We start from the raw sequence: 18220 nt of genomic DNA, 5'->3' as shown, positions 1-18220 counted from the left end.
TTGTGTTACTAACCTGGAACAAGTGATCTATATTCTGAAGTTTTTGAAAATGAATGTAAATACAGATGGCCAAGGGGACTTTTGTAAGATATTTTGGAAAAGCAATTATTCATATTTTTATTTATTAATAATAAAATCCTAAAATTATATTTCCAGTCATCTGCCTATCCAGTTATACTGTCTCTGGAGAACCACTGCAGCCCTAAACAGCAGGAAGTAATGGCAGACTGCTTGAAAAGTATTCTAGGTGACAAACTTCTCACTACACCAATTGGTGGTGCAGTAGATATGACTGAACTGCCTTCTCCTGAGGTAATAAGTTTTCATTTTTCTCTGTGAAAGAAATGGAAATGATGGTGGGGTTCTTCATTATTTTTTTTTTTCAGTCCTCTGGGACTGAATTTATGGATCACATCTGTGTCAGAAATAGACTTCAGGTAGTAACAAAAATATTTAAACTGCACCAAAAAAACACATGGAAATACATCTGTTATTTGCTGATTTATTTTTTTGTTGCTTAAATTGAAGGAAATTCCTGAAATTTAAACATGTTATTGAAATGGAAACCTGAGCCTACATTTTTTGTCAATAACAGTGATGATGGAGGTTTTTTTTGGTCCTCTGCTACTGCAAAGCCATTCTCTTTCTCAGTGTGTTTCTCCCTCAGACAGCGTTTCTCAGCGGATGGCCCGAGACCCCTGGGACATGAAGTCAGAAAAGGCAATTAGATGGGTGTTGAAAATTTTATTGCAAACTAAAACAAATACATTTCCTTTGTTCCAGTCTTTGCACATAATTTTCTTTCAAGGACAAAAACTTTTTTCAAGTCTTTTGTAGCACAAATACGTGCACACATACAAAATACTTATTTCAGCTTCTCGCTGTTGCCAGTATAGCCATATTTTATTCCTTGTGTTTTTACAGTAGCTAAAAAAATGCAAATGAAAATGTGGGAAGGAAGCACTGTCATAAGGAAAAACAACACACAAAAGGTGTTTAAAATAATTTTTTAAGGATTTGTCAAGGAAAAATATTTTTGAAGTGATCTGTGCAAGAAGATGTGCTGAAGTATTACCGTACTCTTATATTTCCATGACAATGTTGTAATATTTAATGTTCATGTTTCTCCACCCTTTTTTTTTTTATTGTAGCAATATATTTTTTTGCATCATGGTTTCCAACATAATTTTGAAGCCTTGAAAACTGTTTTTTCAATTAGGAAAAAATCTAAACTCTATCAAACAGGAGGGCTTGTTGTAAAGCTTCTCAAATCACGGCTGGATTCAGTGTAGGAGATGTGCAAGGATCATATGTCCTCTGAAGCAAGCACAAAATCAGTGAAATGGAATCACTGAATCACACACTTAAAAATATTAATTTCTATGATATATGTCCCTTAGCATATGGTTACTGTGATACAGGGAGTTCATACTTCATATTTCCACAGCTTAGAGTTTTCATGAGTCAGCTCTGTAGAGTTTTGCCTGAAAATGGATTGCTGGGTCTATGTATGGAAATGCTGTCAGCTGAGATTAATTCTCCTGAGCTTTTAACATATTAAAGTATTGTGAGACATATTTCCCATCTGTGCAAGGTGTAAGGATTACCTAAATAACGCCACTGTCGTCACCTGATTACAAAAGTTTTAATTCAGAAAATTATTATCTTGAGAATGAACACAAATGAGGATCTTCTCTGTTTCTCCTAGGTTTTCTGATCATGCATGTAAGAAAAGTCAGTAGGACTTTACTTAGCAATGGAAATATGTAGCTATGACTGAATTTGTAAATTCAGTTATAAGCTTGACTTTGGCTGGCATCTTTTTGAAGAGCCAAAAAAGGAGTTTAGTGACATCACATCTTTAAAGCTTGGGACCTTGTGCATTTTCAAGGCCTGGGTAAATTCATTGTCATTTGAGAAAACCAAATTCTGAATTTAGTCTTCAGACTGCTTTACTCAAGCTGTGCAAAAGAGATGTTACAGAACCACAAATGATGAATTTGAAATGCTCTTTGTTGGAAGGATCCTCAGTTAGTGTGAAAAAGAAAAAAGCTGTCACCTATATAAGTTGTTGGTCCACTTTTTTCAAGATGGAGCATTAGCAAGAAAAGGGAAAAAGCCACCTCAGTGTTCTTCAAGATCAGAATTGAATGGTTATTTTGTGGGTACATGAAGTGGGAAATCACATAGTTTCTCCAAACACTTCAAAGAAACATTAGACAACTACAGGTTCCTTTTAGGTTTTGGAGTTTTGGAGGCTTCCATCGAAATAATTTTCTTTTATATGGTCAATCTTCTACTTCTTTCTTTAAGTAGGTCTTGAACTATACCTTTGTCAACTGAGATGATTGTGTGTGTGTGTGGAAGGAGGTTAAAATGAGGAACACGCCCACTCTTAGGTGGTTCCTTGGACCACCTTGCAATGATGTCTCCTACCATTGTAATTCTAAGTGAAAATCACATGGAGGCGCAGGAAATAAAAGCGGAGGATCACTGAACACTTCCTCTCTCTGCTTTTCCCAACACTTGCTTCATCTGAAAAACAAACCCCAGAAAATTTCAGGACTAAAGGTTTTTTAATTCTTTGCCTTCAGTCATATATTCACACTTCCATCTGACTATATTGATATTATTAATTCCCTGCAATTCCTGTATTCTGTGGCATCTCAGCACACAATTCCTCCTCTACATATGGAGGAAGGAGAAGACTTTTGCACTACTTCTTTCTTTCCCACAAACTTTATCCCATGAGAAACTGAGGCTGCTTTTAAGCTTCACCTGTCCCATCTCTTTCCCAAGAAGATGTTTTGCCACCCAAAGCGACAGACCTGATACAATTCTCTGCTCCCAGTCTTGGCCATCATGGTGCTTCTAAAGAGACTTCATGAACTCCCTCTAATCTTCACTGGAATAACAGGTCCTTTGAGTCAGGTCCTGCATTAAATTAGATTTGACATCAGTGACGGGCGCCAGACATCTCTGCTGGTTGTACCAGCACTCGTGGTGATGTGCTGATAGAAAGTGAAGGAATGAAGTGCCTTATGCAGCAATTTGTAGATGAACTTAGAAAATATCAGGATGCTAGAAGAGATAAGGTTTTACTTACCCTGCTGTGTTCTTCCTCTCAAGAGATCTGACAGCAATTGAAAGGAGCATGTGGGCATCCAATATAACACAGAAAAGAATGTAAGCACATTGATGCTTTGATGAAAGTTTGTTCCTCAATTATTTTGCATTGTAGAGCATTGAACTGCCTTACACTGCTGACAGGATAGATATATCAGATAGTTAGGAATCTTTTATTATTTGCAGGTTTCCTGTCACAAAGCTGGAATGAGATATTGCTGTGTGATTAACTGAAAGTGAAGTGGCAACTACTGTGATTTTACAAGTTCTCTTTAATGTTTACCACACAGCTGCAAGATCAATTACTGCATTGTGATGTCTCAGAAGCATTTCTGGCCAGGATTGCCAAGGCTTCCCTATGGTTGTTAAACCTGTGGTGTCCAAATAAAAGGATCTGTTTAATGAGATCCTTGAGAAAGATCAATAGAAGGTCTCCAGTACAACTTCATGGGCTATGGATATTTTAAATTCTGCTATTATGGGGAAAACCAGCTAACTCCATAAGCCAGGACTCATCCTTCACACTTTTCTTCACCTTTATCTACTCAGTATAAAAAGGAGAGCTTTCTCTACACAGTGAGTGTTTTCAGTGAGAAATTCAAGATTAAGCACATCTAATTCTGTTGCTTCATTTATGAGATTAATTCCTATTTATTTTGACCAACACATTCACATATGCAAATGTCTTGACCAAGTCTTTGCATCAGAAATACTTTTGTTTCTTAGCAAGTCAAAATGTTTCTAGTCACTCTTATGCCTTTTGATCAGTCTATGGCATCTATTCTTTACAAAAAATATGAAAAAAAAAAAAAAAAGAATGTGGTATGTCTTGGTGATGACCTCAAAAATAATAATAAAAAAATCCATACTGTTTCTCATAAAATTTCAGGAATCTCTAGGCTGTAGTGAGTACATACAGAAGACTCATCTAATTCCTTCACTATTTTTAGGCATTGCACTCTTGAGGGAACATGATTTTCCCAGAAATGTGGTAAACATGTGACAGTCATTATCTGTTAATAGCTTCTTTGCATTGTAAAGCAACTTCAGGAGATAACTAAAAACAAGACATTGCCATATTTTATATCATTACCCAGGTAGGTCTTGGGTCAATGGCTTATTTGGTGTATAAAAATCATGTGGTTTGTTTGGTAAGGCATCTTCTTGGACCATTGAACTTTGGTAAGGAATCTGTGCAATGAAGACTCTGAGCCAACCTGTAACCATCTTTCTCTGCAATCATCTGGACTTATTTCCAATGCATCCAGAGATTTAGTTGCCCATGTAGAATATAGTTTCAGCTATAGCACAGCTATTTATCCTTAAGTAGACTTAAGGTAAGTAGACTTACCTGAAGTCTACTACAGAGCACAACACAGAAATGGAATTTTCAGGGTAGGGTGCTTCTCACTGGGTAAATGTGTTGTAGGAAAACTTGCTATGAGGTAGCTAAAATGCTGCTCCTGATATAATTAATATTTGTTTGCCTAGAGCTCAGACCTTGCTGGTGGTATTGATTAAAAACATCTGTATAATAAGTATACAGTATTGATATAAAGTATCTGTAGATGATAACTGTGATTTATAAGGCTGCCACAAAGACATCCATTCACACTTCACTAAGTGTGATTCGTTAAAGATAGCTGGTGTTGGGTTTTTTTAACAGTTGTACTTAACAAATCTTGTCATTGTCTCAAAACCTTTCCCTGTGTCAGACTTCACAGGAGGTGTTGTATCTTAACCCTATATCAGTATTTAAGGCAGCAGTATCATTCTTGAAATAGAATATTATGTAAAACTCAGAAGAGATTTTAACTTTGTTACTTAGCAAGATTTTCAAGGCTTGATATTCCTCTAACTGAGCACCTACAGCTGGTCAGGAGAGAAGAAGGGAGAACAACAAGCTCAATTTAAACAGGAGAAGCTATTCTGTCTTTAATACTTCTGTCTCAAATCCAGGGTTTGTTCCTTACATTTCTGGGCACTGAATTTTCACATTAATTGTAGTCATCAATAGGTGGGTTTGCCCGATCCAAAGTGCTTGTGATTTTTATCTTGGAAACTTGGCATTACTTCAGCTGATTTGTGTTATACATCCCATTAACCAGAATGCACAAGAAAAAGGTTTTGTTCATTTAATTATGTAAATATTTGTTCTAGTTGATTGCACTTCGAGGTTTTTGCTTATGCCAGTCTTGAAGTCCCACTATGCTCTAGGGAGGTCCTATGATGTTTTACATATTTGAATTTTTTAGTATGCTTGCAGTTTTTATAGAAGTAAACAGCAAATGTATTTTTAACATATTTTGCCTTTCATAATAAAACTAGAAAGGAGAAGTTATAGTGAATGCTCAGACTTTCAGCTCATTAAAAGGCTTTTCAGCTCTCTTAGAAGACCTGGACATGTAGAGAAAAAGGTGTCACATGTTTAGCAGTGCTGATTACCAATTAAAGAACTCAGATTTCACACAGTCACTGAATTTGTAACCATACATTTGTTATAAGTTTTTTTGAAGATGTGTGAAGTTCAGACAAAAGCCTATGCCATTTTTTCACTCTGTGTTTCACTTTCAGTGATTGGGGGTAACTATTATTGTCATTTGCTTCTGGCCAAAAAATAGCAAATTCTCTGGAGTATTTTTGTAACTGTTTCTGAAAAGAACCATGATTTTAGAATGTTACCTTTGTAGAAAACAAAGCAAACCTTAAAAAACTTCTCCTACCTCAGGATGTTTATGTTTTTGCTAACAGCTCGCAAACAGAATTTTAGAGACTGATTGACATCATGACCCATTTTTATATCATTACACACACACACACTATTGTCTTTTTTTACTTAAAGTTATGTTTGCATATAGGAGGCAGTAATGTAACCATAGATAGTTTTTTCTTCCCTTGTATACCAGGTCTTTTTTTATTTTATTTTTTTTTTTTTTATTTGTAGAATGAAGTCTTCCCATGAATAACAAAATACAAGATCAAAAGTGGATAGAATTGCTTTTAGATACTGGGAAATGTGAACATGCAAAGCAAAATTCAGAACTCTTAAAAAACATGAGTAGCATTAATCATATTAAAACTCTTCTAAAAATACCAGAGAAAAATAAAAAAAAGAGTGCATTAATAAGAAATGAAGGCAATGTTAAAGGGCATCCTTATCCTGAGTCACCAGTGCAGAGAGACTAATCAAACCTTCCAGCAGCATGGCATTGATAGATATTGGGCATAGGATGTCTCATTCCACTGGCACCCTGGCAAACTACCAACACGAGATCTGAAGCGATAGGGGGATTATGAGCAATGGAGCTTGCAATGGAAATAAATGGAATGTCTCTATCCTTGCCTATGGCTCTGGTTTCTACTAAAAAACTTTGGCTTTATATATTTCTGTTATCCATACCTTTCATATTTACTTCGTGGATACCTTAAAACACAGCATTTCAGTTACCTTTCATTTATTGTGAATTTTTTTGTTCCCTCTTCCCGCCACACTCCCAGTAGTGTAATCTTCCTTTCCACTAGAGCATAGGAAATTCAAAGAACATTTTTGTGGATCACTTTATTCAAGAGTGACAGTAAGTCCTGTTACTCCCTGACAGCTCCTGTGCACAGATGTACTGCTGCATAATAGAAGCTTTACTATTAATATAGTTTTGTAAATTGAAGTGAAATATATACTCATAGGATTCTGTTCCATAGATGAAAGCCATGCTGTTAGAATCAATATAATTCAATGATGTTTTTCTCCCTCTACATTACATATTATGGAGGTTGATACACGTCTATTTAAAAATAGAGAAACTGCTTAGGCAAAATCACCAAACTTTTGTTTCCCTGGCCAGGTAAGACCAGCATAAGGTTCTACTGTAAAATAACACAAGTTATAAACAAAAGTTTTCATTTGGTACACCAGAGAGATATGCACAAAGGCATTAATCAAATAACAAATTTCCTGCAGGCTTAGTGATAGATGAAAACATTCCAAATGAATAGCAGACACATCTTTAAGTGTGTATATACACATAGAAGTACATTTAGGCTTAAAATAGAAGTAAAAAAATAAGTAAAAAAATATACCTTCTATGTCTTGCCTGGCTATCACTTTTGGCTCTTACTTAGCTTTCTACTTTTATCTTTTCATAGTTTCAGCATCTGGGTTCCTGTGGAAGAGAGCCTTTTTTCCTGTCATGGTGTTAGATAGGCTCATTCTGTTGTGTACATTGATCCCCAGATTCTGTTTGGTTTCTTTGGCTTTGGCTTCTGCCTCACTCTATTTTAATTCATTTTGCAACCTCACATCATTATATTTAATAAACAACTTTGAAGATTGGTTAAATAACACCAAGAGATGAAAACCTAAGTAATTCTAGTTACTATTGTTCAACCTCTTTTCTATAGGCATTAAAATTCAAAGTTCTGATAAAAAATAAAAAAGTTGGAACAATTGAGGAAGGTCTGCTCAGGATGGATGCTGAATATGGTGGTGAGACAGAGGAACTGAGTGACTCTGAATCTGAGTCTGAGGATGACGACGCACATGACACGTTACCTCTTCAGCCATCAAGGAGTCCCACCAGAAGAAGAAGAGATCATAGACTTTCACCCCCACCTCAAAAAAAACCAAAGGTAACTTTTGCTGCAATTGAATATAGAGAACACACAGATTTTTTTTTTTAAAGAAACTCGATTATCTTAAAATAGAGACTAAACTGAAAAGTTGTTATAAATAAGTTATTTTAAAATAATTTATATTTTAAATTTAATTTAAAATTTAAAGAGAAAACTTTAAAATTACTAAGATCAGTGCATTTGGAAATTACATTTTTTAGCTCGAGGTTTCAGAGTTTTCCTACTCTTATAAGAAAAGTCAGACTGGACCACATTTTAGTACCCAACTCAAAATCAACCCCTTCCTGTGCTCCCATCTTGAACTTCAACATTTTCCTCTCTCAAAACTTGTGCTTGTCCCAGGCTCTCGGTCCCACAGTAGATTTAAGATGTGTTTTGTTGGTGCCATGGCTCTCCTGGAACTATGTATAGAGAACACTTACAGCAGTACCTGATGACAACAGGCAGAGTTAACCATTTCTTCCCCAGGTCTTCCAGTCTATTTTTAAGATAGATAAAGTCTCCTATTTTCTTCAGTTCTGGATTTTTTTGCATTAAATTAGGTGCACATTCCTGGTTGTGCTGGAACATTTTTCAGCACCTGGAGCTGAAGAGGTGTTTTTAGATTTATCATGCAGAGACTTAACTTTATTTCTGAAAAAAGTGTAAAAATTTGGTGTTTGAAAGTCAAATTGAACTTAGTTTTTTTAACCAACTATAATTCTCTACCACGGAAAATCTGTTGCTTCATCAAGGTTGAAACTGCCTTGTTCAGCTTTTTTAGGATGTCAGGCAGCACCTGGTGTACCCAGTCACTCTTGCACATCATGCTCTGATTGCCTGAATGTGGCTAAACCAGCAGTGCTCCTCAGAGCCCAGCACTCTCGCTGAGAAGCAGTGTCTCTTTTTTTTTATATGATTTGAAAGTTTTTTTCTTCTTTCTCATTCCAACTGACATGGAGAAATAGTAAGGAAAAATTCTGAGGAAGGATGGACTCTGACCAGGAAGGACCAGCTCTCTAGACAATAGGTTTCAAGAATATTTGTAGGACCATGTAACAGACTAGAATGAATTCCACAGACTCTTAAACAGCAGCAACAAAAAGGATCTGCTCATGTTTCCCAGGCAGAAGAGAAAGTGGTTTCCAGGGTCCCACTCTGTTGGAATATTTGCCTTGATGTCCCACTGTATTGCTTTATGGGAGGGTGGGAGAGCATTTGAATCCACAGCCAAGATACCCCAGTGATGCTGCTGGCTTTGCCTGCCTCCAGAGTTGTATTTTTCAGGATTTCCATGGCAGTAGACTCCTGGTGTCCTCATGGGACATAGCCCCAGAATAATTAATGCACTTGAACGTTGCATAGTTTAAGAGCCATGAGCAGGTAATCTCTATTATTTTGTGGGATGAGAATTTGCCTTCAAAAGCTTTAATGGAATGTAAACATGATTAGCATCAGCAGCTCTCTGATCTGAGATCAGCAGTGCTCTGAGCCCCCAATTAGCTCAGAAGTTATGCTGAGGAAAATGAAGTGGTCACACAGTGCTTCTCTGTAAGAGAGAAGATCCTGGTAAAATTTCAGTCACTTTGGCTTATTTTGGTAATTGAGCAAGACTAAATGAAGATTTTGGTGAGAGAACTTTCAACCTTAATCAAGAAGAAAAGAGTTTTCCTAACTTCAGGGCAATGCTTAAAGGAATAGGCCTTTGATTAATTTTCTTGGCGCAATGTAATATTTTCCTGTTATTCTACATTTTATAGATGAGTTTATTCTGTTGGTCTTTTCTAGTACTTTATATATTTATGAATAGAAAGTTGGAGGTATATTTTTAAGGAGCAACATTAAAAGCCATGAAAAATTATATTATTTGCAAACCACTCTTAGGAGCAGGAAAACTGTAAAGCTATTGAGAAGAACATTCTGCTAGGAAGGATCTCTCCACTCACCCTATGATTGCTGTGATAAACGTGGGCACAATAACCTCAGTTTTCTCTCAGCAGATCAGATCTCACTATTAAAGGTCATATTTATTAGATTCATTAACTGTGACATATTTTTTCATGCTTTATGCATCCAAAATGATTGTTTCTCTGAATTATTAATATTAATAATAATGAAATACTCATCATTGTGACTTTTTTATTCCATTATTCATCTGATGATGTTTAGGTGAGAAAGGGAAAGATTGCCCTTGCATTGTCAGACCTCGTGGTTTATACCAAATCTCAGAAGTTTGTGAGCTTTGAGCATTCCCTGCAGCATCAGCAGTGTTATGAAAATAATTCAGTTGGAGAGAGTGCAGCACGAAAACTTTTAAGATCTTCAGGTAATTTCTTTTGAGTCAATCAGTTAAAAGTTACATTGGTGCTATGATTGCTTCACTGCTTAGGCATTGAAGGGTTAAAATTTTATGAAACACCTGCTGTCTGATTTTATTTGGTTCTTTGTATAACACTGTTTTAGATATGTACTTTGCATAATATTTTTATTTCTGTTGGCTTTGGGAGGAAAACTGAAATTCAACTTTGCTTTAATTCCGTGTATTTTTATAAGAACAAATATTAACACAGTCTAAAAAATGTACGTCTGCCTTTCGATTCATTGTTTTCTGCATCAAGTAATTTAGGAATTGCAGTCAGCACTTGAAAAAGCGTGGAATAAATTTCACCACCTCCCTCCCCACCCCCATGTCTGGGCTGAGAACTGAGCGGAGTTGGCTCGGCAGTCGCCTGGCTTTGGTGACAAGTGCAGATAAGAGAGTCCTCATTAATGGGATGGATAAACCCCAGAGCAGGCAGCTTGCTCCACTGGAGCAGACCTTCCATCCCAGCCAAACTGAATTATCCAAACCATTCTGGGCTGGAGCAGCTCCATTTGGTGCAGCCTCTGCTGTTTGAGCTCCAGCTGCCTGCAGAGAGCCCCGAGGGAGCGTTAAAAGCAGAGATCACCGAGCATGACAGTGACAATGACAATGAAGGCTGCCACATGCCCACTCACTTTGTGGAGGTGATTCAGTGGCTGGCTGTTGCTAAAGGACACAAAATGATTCACATGAACACTTTCCAGTGGTAGAACAGGAAAGAAGGAACTTTATTTTCTGACCCCAGTATTTATAGATTCTCAACAATGACCAGGAATTGGATAATTAAGTTACACCTTCCCAAGCACACTGGTCGTGTGAAACGTCCATCAAAAGATGTTTCTTAGAAGGAATGTGATAAACAACTTCTGTTTATAGAACTTCCATGGGAAAGTAACTAAAGCTATGAAAACATTATCAGGTTTTAGTTTTCAGGGCAACAGCTGGCGAGGTGAATGATGCTGAACAGTGTCACAAAGTAGGATTTTCCAGCCACTGAGTCCTCTCTCTGGTTCCTCCAGCACTCTAGGAGATAGAAAAGTAGCTCTAGAACCTCTCCTCCCCCTCAATAAAACCACCCCCAAACAACAAAGCAAACCAAACTCTACCAAACAAAACCGCTAAACAAACAAAAAATGAGGTGAGAGGAAAATGGAGATCAGAGAGATGACCCTGGAAATGTAGATTTTTGTTTAATCACTAAAAAGGAATCGTGCAGATAGAAGTCATCTGAAGTTTCCCACATCCCTGCAGTCAATGCTTACATATGAGAAAGGAGGGAACACTGCCAGCAGAAGGAAAAACAATGTACATGATAGTTATCTTCTGAGGCTTATATAACAAGAATTTCAGTGGCTTTTGAAAACGTGCTCTTCCCTGGTCCTAATATTATTTAGCCATTTTATTTAAACCTCCAAACAACAAACAAGCCAAGATCATCTAAAGATGATTTTTTTTCCTTTTTTTTTCATTTTGAGCTATTATAGAAGGGGGAAACTTTTGTGCAGTTTCCTGTGTCTCAGTTTCCCATGAGAATACAGTAGGCTTTAGTGTAGAAATCATAAGGTTACCCTGCAAAAAGGTGAAGAAACAGAATATTTCAGGGAAGGGATGGTTTTTGGATAATGAACTTCTTACAAAGGAATATATATTTCTTTATACAGGAATACTGTCAGATTCAAATACACACAAAATATTAAGGTTTAAAAATTAATTATTAAATGAACAAATGAATATATTTCAAAATAAAATGATGTTAAAATAGAATAAATTGGCATAATATTGTGTAAAAATATTGCTGGATCAAATTACTGTATTTTTATTATTTGTTCAAATAGGATTTCTTTAATAACAAAGGTTTTCTTACCAAGATTTTATCCTTCTGTTTATCAGCTAAAGAGTTTATTTCACATACTACAAGATTTATTACAAGAATTTACCCCAAGGGAACAAGAATGAGCTCGTCAAATTATAATCCTCAGGAGTTCTGGAATGTAGGGTGTCAGATGGGTATGTATCCTTGCAGAAACTATTGCATTCTAGGCTTTACAGATAAAGGAGTTTCTTGCTTCCTATAGTATTCTGGTGTTATGTAGGTTACGTAATTTTCCCCCAGTGGCATTATTTTAATTTTTGTTGTATAAAATTTTCCTTCAACCCACATATTCCACCAGTTTTTTCTCACTAGTAATTGTAAATATCACTTTGTGTTAAATAGCTGTTTCCTATGCCAGATATTCCATTTATTCTATTTTATTAATCTCTTTAAACTACCTCTTTGAATTGGATATTAAGAAAATCACTAATAACAAGCTCAGCATTTTTAAGTTTCCATTACTCAGCAATGCAAGTTTCTTCTGAAGGGTCTGTGGGTTTTCAGTGGCACTCTGTGACTTGCTTAGGTGCAGATGTGAGCACAACAATTGATAGTAGTGCCAAAAATTCCCAGAACAGGATATGCTACACAAGGCAGCACTCAAACATTCCTGGTCAGCACAACATCCAGAGACAGCTGGGAGCTGCTGGGAGTCTCCAGTCTTTATTCAGATGAACATACATGTAGAATTTTAATTTCCAGTACAAAACATATTCGTTTCCTGGGCAACAAAAAAAAGTGCTAACTTCTGCTTCTTCATTGAAAGTTATTTATTTGAATTTTTTCAAAATAAGCATGGCATGACTTCTGTACCCAGCAGGCTTTGGAAAACCTCTCACCTGTAAGCATTTTGTCCTTTTTAATGGCTTTAGAGACAATTTTACCTTCACGTGTTTATTCTTCAGTTTAAAAGATTCTCAGTTCCAGAACATATTTCTATGTTTGCCTGCTAAATTTTCTTCAGCCCTAGGTAAAGTAGAGCAGAATAGTTTTTGTACCCAGGTATATATTCTGTCTTTGAGTCTTTGCCAAGGCCACCTGAGGGAGACTGTGGGGCGAGCAGGGCACTTTGCCTTAGGCTCTCCGTTTTGAGAGGTGAGAGGTGTGGATTCACCTTGTTATGTTGAAATACACACTCATCCAAGGACAGGCACAGATTTCATTCTGTCTGTAGGGCCCTGGAGCTTATGTCACCCTTGTTCCAGGCTTCCTTTTCCACTTGTTTCCTTTCTCAGCTCTCCATATATCTTCTGTGACAAGTTACTTTCTCCATCCTGACTGTTATTTTACATAACTACATAAGGAGTACAAAAATTACTATTTAGTATAAATTTGACTTGCTTCTATGTCCTCATAAATGCTTATTTGCAGTACAGATTTGGACTTGTGCTGGACTATCCAAGTATCTTCTCATCACCATACTGTGTGAAATTGGTTTGATTATGTTGTGTCCTTGTGGTTCATCCACACTTAGTGCCATGTCTGGATTATTTACCCGGGGTGCTGCCCTCCCTGTGTGCTATCATTGCTATCTAAACTATACATTGCCATTAAAAACTAGGAAGTTTGTTTCATTCTTAGAGAAAGCACTCGCCAGAGGTCCTTAATTTAAAATTGAATTAATCTCCCAGTCTTATCATACTGCAATTTACTAGTTTTCTTTCTAGCCTGTGAATCTCCACACTTATCTCTGCAAAGGATAACCATTTGTTAGATCACAGACAGCGCCAAAATCTTTCAAAATTACTACACTGGCTGTTTACTCAGAGTGTGCCTTAATGAGAAGTCAGTCTAACCATTTATATGCAAAACATATGACTTTTGGTGCATAGGGGGTTTGGGCCCCTTCCTGGAAGAATTAAAAATCTGCAGGAAGTGGTTAGATTTGCCCTCTTGGTCACTTCATTTGCATCTTCACTTAAAAACCCCTCTATTTTTCACATGGGAATAGGCTGATTAAAAACAATTCTCCACATACATTATTTCCAAGCTATGTTAGATCTATTTATTCCCTAATCTGCTTTAGATAGCTGTTTGGCAGAAATATAGCAGCTCTTCACAATGCAACTCCCAAAGTGAGGGTATCTCAGTGAATCTTCTGCTGATGTCCTTTCACTGATTTAACACAGACTTTTGATTTTTATATCTGTCCCATGTCTGTATAATTCACACACCCCTCCTGTCTGCCTGCCTTTGTGCTTTACACCCCATGCACAGAAGTGAATCCTCTAGATCCCTTTTGCAATTCCCTGAAACTCTTCAAAGGACTCTTGGATTTCTCTTTGCCACCTATTCCCCTTCTTAACTCCCTTCTCCTCCCCACACCTGCAAGCTTACATTCCTTTAACATCCATAACCTTTCTGGCTGGGCAAAGAAAATATATTAGGTTTTGTTCAAACCTACACATAACACTGCCTTCCAGGCCTCTGCATCTTGTAATTATGAGAACTGAGTTACTCCTTCACTTCCCTTAGTGATTGACTCAAAACAGTGCTTTCTTCTGTACCTTGCCAGCAATTTTCTCTGAATTGCTTGGAACATATTAACTTGGAGCAGCCTGGCACTCAGCTAAAGCAGGATGAAATGGTCCAACAGGCTCAAGACTTTTTGGGGCTGAGGACAAGACATGTAATTGTGTAAACCTAATTTCCAGAGGAAGGCAAGTTAAAAAGCTCAGTAAAAAGTACAGAGTTTCCACAAAATAGCTTTTGGATATCACTGTGTACTCCCTGTCCATTCTCTGAAAATTGAGACTCACAAGAACAGGAGGTTTTGGGAAAAAAGAGGTCTTATGGAGAAAAACCCTCACTTTTCATAGTCTGTGAAAATTAGTATGCCTCCTGCATACAACTGCAGTGAGGCACTGGAAAGAACTGGTTTGATGTATCCATGTCTCCTTTTTATTTAGGAAATAAAATGAAATGGAAAGATTTATGCAGGGAAATAAAATTCAGGACATTTATTTAAATAAACTGATATCAGTTGTTTTATATAGACTGAAAAAAACAACAAAAATCCAAAATGAAAGAAAGCCTTGGTGAAAATCATAAAAAAAGACTTAAATAACCTTTTGAATGTGGCATTTGGAAATGTTCTACATGTACCAAAGCACTCTGCAGGAATGACCAAAACATGCCATAACTTACAGGAGAAAACCATGGTGTTGTAGGTAGAGAATTTTATTTCAGAATATCTCATATGTGCTTTTTGGGGTGTGCATAAATTTATATGCTGCTGTGAAAGTTGTACTTGTATGATGGGTTTTTTACTTTCTGTAGGTTTTATTTTGGACTGTGACACTGAAATGCAGCTTGGCAATTTTGTCACATCTGTTTTGTGGTTCAGTCTTGTGTGCAATAATATGACAAAATATGGTAAAAAATGATGCATGAAAAGAGGAGTGATAAGGAGCTCTCTAACTAGTTCTGATTTTAACCTCTGAAGCAACCAAGGGAAAAGAAACCAACTAATTTTGATCTTGGTATGCCTCACCTGTGGAAATTAAAATGACTCAAACCCGACCCTGCTTGGGTTCTGTGTCAATAACTATATTATTGCTCTCTTCTACTGGTTTTAATAGTCCAGAAATGCCTCCTTAGGAAGTGAAACCTAGAGGACTAATTTTTTTTTTAATGTTTTCCCTTGAATTTCACTGATTTAGTCTTCACAAAGAGTGAAGTGGTACAGCTAATTCAGGTGTAGACACCTGCAAGATAGGTGGGATAATATGATTCAACATCTGAAGCTCTCCAAATGCACTCAACTTTCCTTTGGAATGGCTCCAAATGCTGGGAGTGGTTTTGAATGAAGGTTTTATGTCTCTTCTGCAGAAATGCTTCTACTGCCAGGTTTATGAAAAAGCTCTTGGGCTATTCTGCTTCTTTTTAGGCAGTTTTTGGTGTGTGTCATAGATACTGGAATTTCACTGTAAAGCAAAGAAACACTGAAATTCCATTTTATCAGTTTTTCCAGCTGTCTTCACTGCAGACAACCAATAGAATAGTAAATAATTTATGTGAAGTCTAATAAATTTTAAAGGAAGATGGGAAAAAATTGCAGGAACACAATTGTTTCTGAAGTAGTTGCTGATCTTGTTCTAAAACTTGTCAGTGACTCCAGACTAAAACAGGAGAGGGAAGCTGATAATATTCACTTTTCTGCCAAGAATCACAAGTTAAGTAAATTTTAAAAATTATTTTGGAAACATTTCAGGTGTAAAATTGGTCAAATGACAACCAAAAATACTCAGACTTACACTGAAGTGTGACTTTCAGACTGACACATTAATTAGACAGCAAAAATCAATTTAGATTTTCAGATCTGATAATTTATCAGAAATGCTTTAGGTACTTTTCCCATGAGAATCTCACAAGAGAGGATCTCTACTTAAACCCTTTGCAGATTTACTTGGACAATGGAGGACTCTTAATCACCTGACATCTCTTTTCCAGTAGGACCACTTGTAATGAAGTAGGAGCAATGTCAGCAGTTATGAACTGTGTGACTGGATTCTTCACATTTCTAATGACAGTGTCTTTAGAGCCACAGTATTAAACTGGCCCAAAGACCATACAAAAAAGACTGACTGCACATTTTAAGGATGTTATGTCATGCAGTTATGCATTTATTCAGCTCTCAGAGGAGCAGTCCCTCTTCCTACGGCAGAATCCCTCACGTTGTAAGCCATAAATCAAGCTTCTGTAGAGTGAAAACAACCATTTCAAAATGTGTAGGTGAAAAATAAAGCCAGAAGTTATCATTAAGATTAATATAATTTGGAGTCTGTTAGGGAAGAGAAAAAATACAGTTTTACTGATTTTTTTTTTTTTGCCAGGAAGAGAGGTGATACTTTTTATGCCAAAATGTATATTGTCCATATAAGCTTGCTCAGTGTTGTAGGAAAATCAATCATTATATATTTTATTTTTTTTCTGGTAGAAAAAAAAGAGGTTTTTTTTCTTTATTTTTGGTCTAGTAGACCAAAGTCCTTGCTCATAAAGTTTGTGTGGGGTCTCACCTCTTCACGGGTTTATTCTCTTTCACTTTGAAGCTCTTCCCCCCTGTCCTGTTATGCCCCTGTAAATAGTCTCGCTCCATCTTTCCTGGACTTCTGAAATATTTCTGTAAATTTGGGCAGTGAAGGATTGAGTGCAGCTGTGACCTGCATGTGAGAAGAAAGCCTAGACAGTCTGTGCCCAGCTTGGAGTGCTGGTGTGGAATGAAAGCAGTGGCTTCAAATCCAATCACATTGATCATCTCATAAGCAATGGCAACATTCCAGAGCATTAGGATACGCTCCTGTTTGCAATAGCATTTCCCAGGCTGGGTGGAATTCAGCTCAGATTTGGGATATCTGAGGCACAGATTTTCGTTGCATTCATTGTGAGTGGCCCACTTTAAGAGCACAGACAACTGGAAAGAGCTGAGAGCAAGACAAGAAGGCTGATAAAAGTGTGATCTATTACATCTCTTTAGATTCAAATGAGTGAGGTAAACCATGGGGATAGGAACATTGGCACTGTGAGTGCTTTCTGAATATGAGTTTTTTTGAAAGGGCATAAAATTGATACATTTTGAGATGCATTTTTAAATGGCATAAAATGCAATTAAGTAACCCATTTCAAGAAAAAATGGTGACAAATGTGTCCTTATCTATTTTAAAATCTTCCCATTTAAATGGGAAAATGCATTAAACCTTATGGTTGTGATGTAGCTGATAGAACCAGCAAGCAAAGAACAAAAAATAAAAAATTACAATTTAAAAGTCCCACTGGGAATATTAATGAGAGGCAGGATCAAAAGATGTGCAGTTTTCCTCAATGCCTTCAAATCACAGTCACAATTCTCATTTTGGTTTTACAAAGCTTTTGCTTTTAGTCCACAAATCAATTATGTCTTGAATGGTGGCACCTATAGAAGGTGCTGTGTATGAATATTTAGAGTGTCTTTAGTTCTGCAATTAGTGGTGGAACTGACTTCAGTTAACTGCTTGTGATACAGAGGTTTGGGGTCAAAAATAATATCCTTCTGTGTATTATGGATTGGCTCATTTTTTGGAGCTAGTCTATTTCCTAACCTCAATTTGCCATATGAAGTTATTTACACCTGGGGCTTACTGGGACTGCCATGGCAGCTTTGGTACTTTGCAAGATGATTTGAGTATTCAATACTCTGATCTGAAGGGGATTTAGCCTCATGGTTCTAGGAATAGTTAAATCTGTTTTAGGTGCAGGAATCACAGTGAAGAATT

General features: G+C 36.8%; 1 protein-coding gene across 1 annotated transcript in view; it reads left to right on the top strand.

The window, feature by feature from the left end:
• The window catches only part of LOC131586095 (1-phosphatidylinositol 4,5-bisphosphate phosphodiesterase zeta-1-like), a 48495-nt gene that overhangs the window by 15946 nt on the left and 14329 nt on the right, over positions 1-18220 (top strand). The window contains exons 6-9 of the mRNA XM_058852835.1: positions 157-312; positions 7525-7752; positions 9904-10060; positions 11987-12103. Of these exons, the coding sequence (XP_058708818.1) occupies positions 157-312; positions 7525-7752; positions 9904-10060; positions 11987-12103 (658 nt within the window). The remainder of the gene's footprint in view (positions 1-156; positions 313-7524; positions 7753-9903; positions 10061-11986; positions 12104-18220) is intronic.

The sequence above is a fragment of the Poecile atricapillus genome, chromosome 18, assembly GCF_030490865.1.
Source record: "Poecile atricapillus isolate bPoeAtr1 chromosome 18, bPoeAtr1.hap1, whole genome shotgun sequence".
Lineage (NCBI taxonomy): Eukaryota > Metazoa > Chordata > Aves > Passeriformes > Paridae > Poecile > Poecile atricapillus.
The sequence above is the reverse complement of the archived record's forward strand: the minus strand, read 5'-3'. Positions and strand labels throughout refer to the sequence as shown.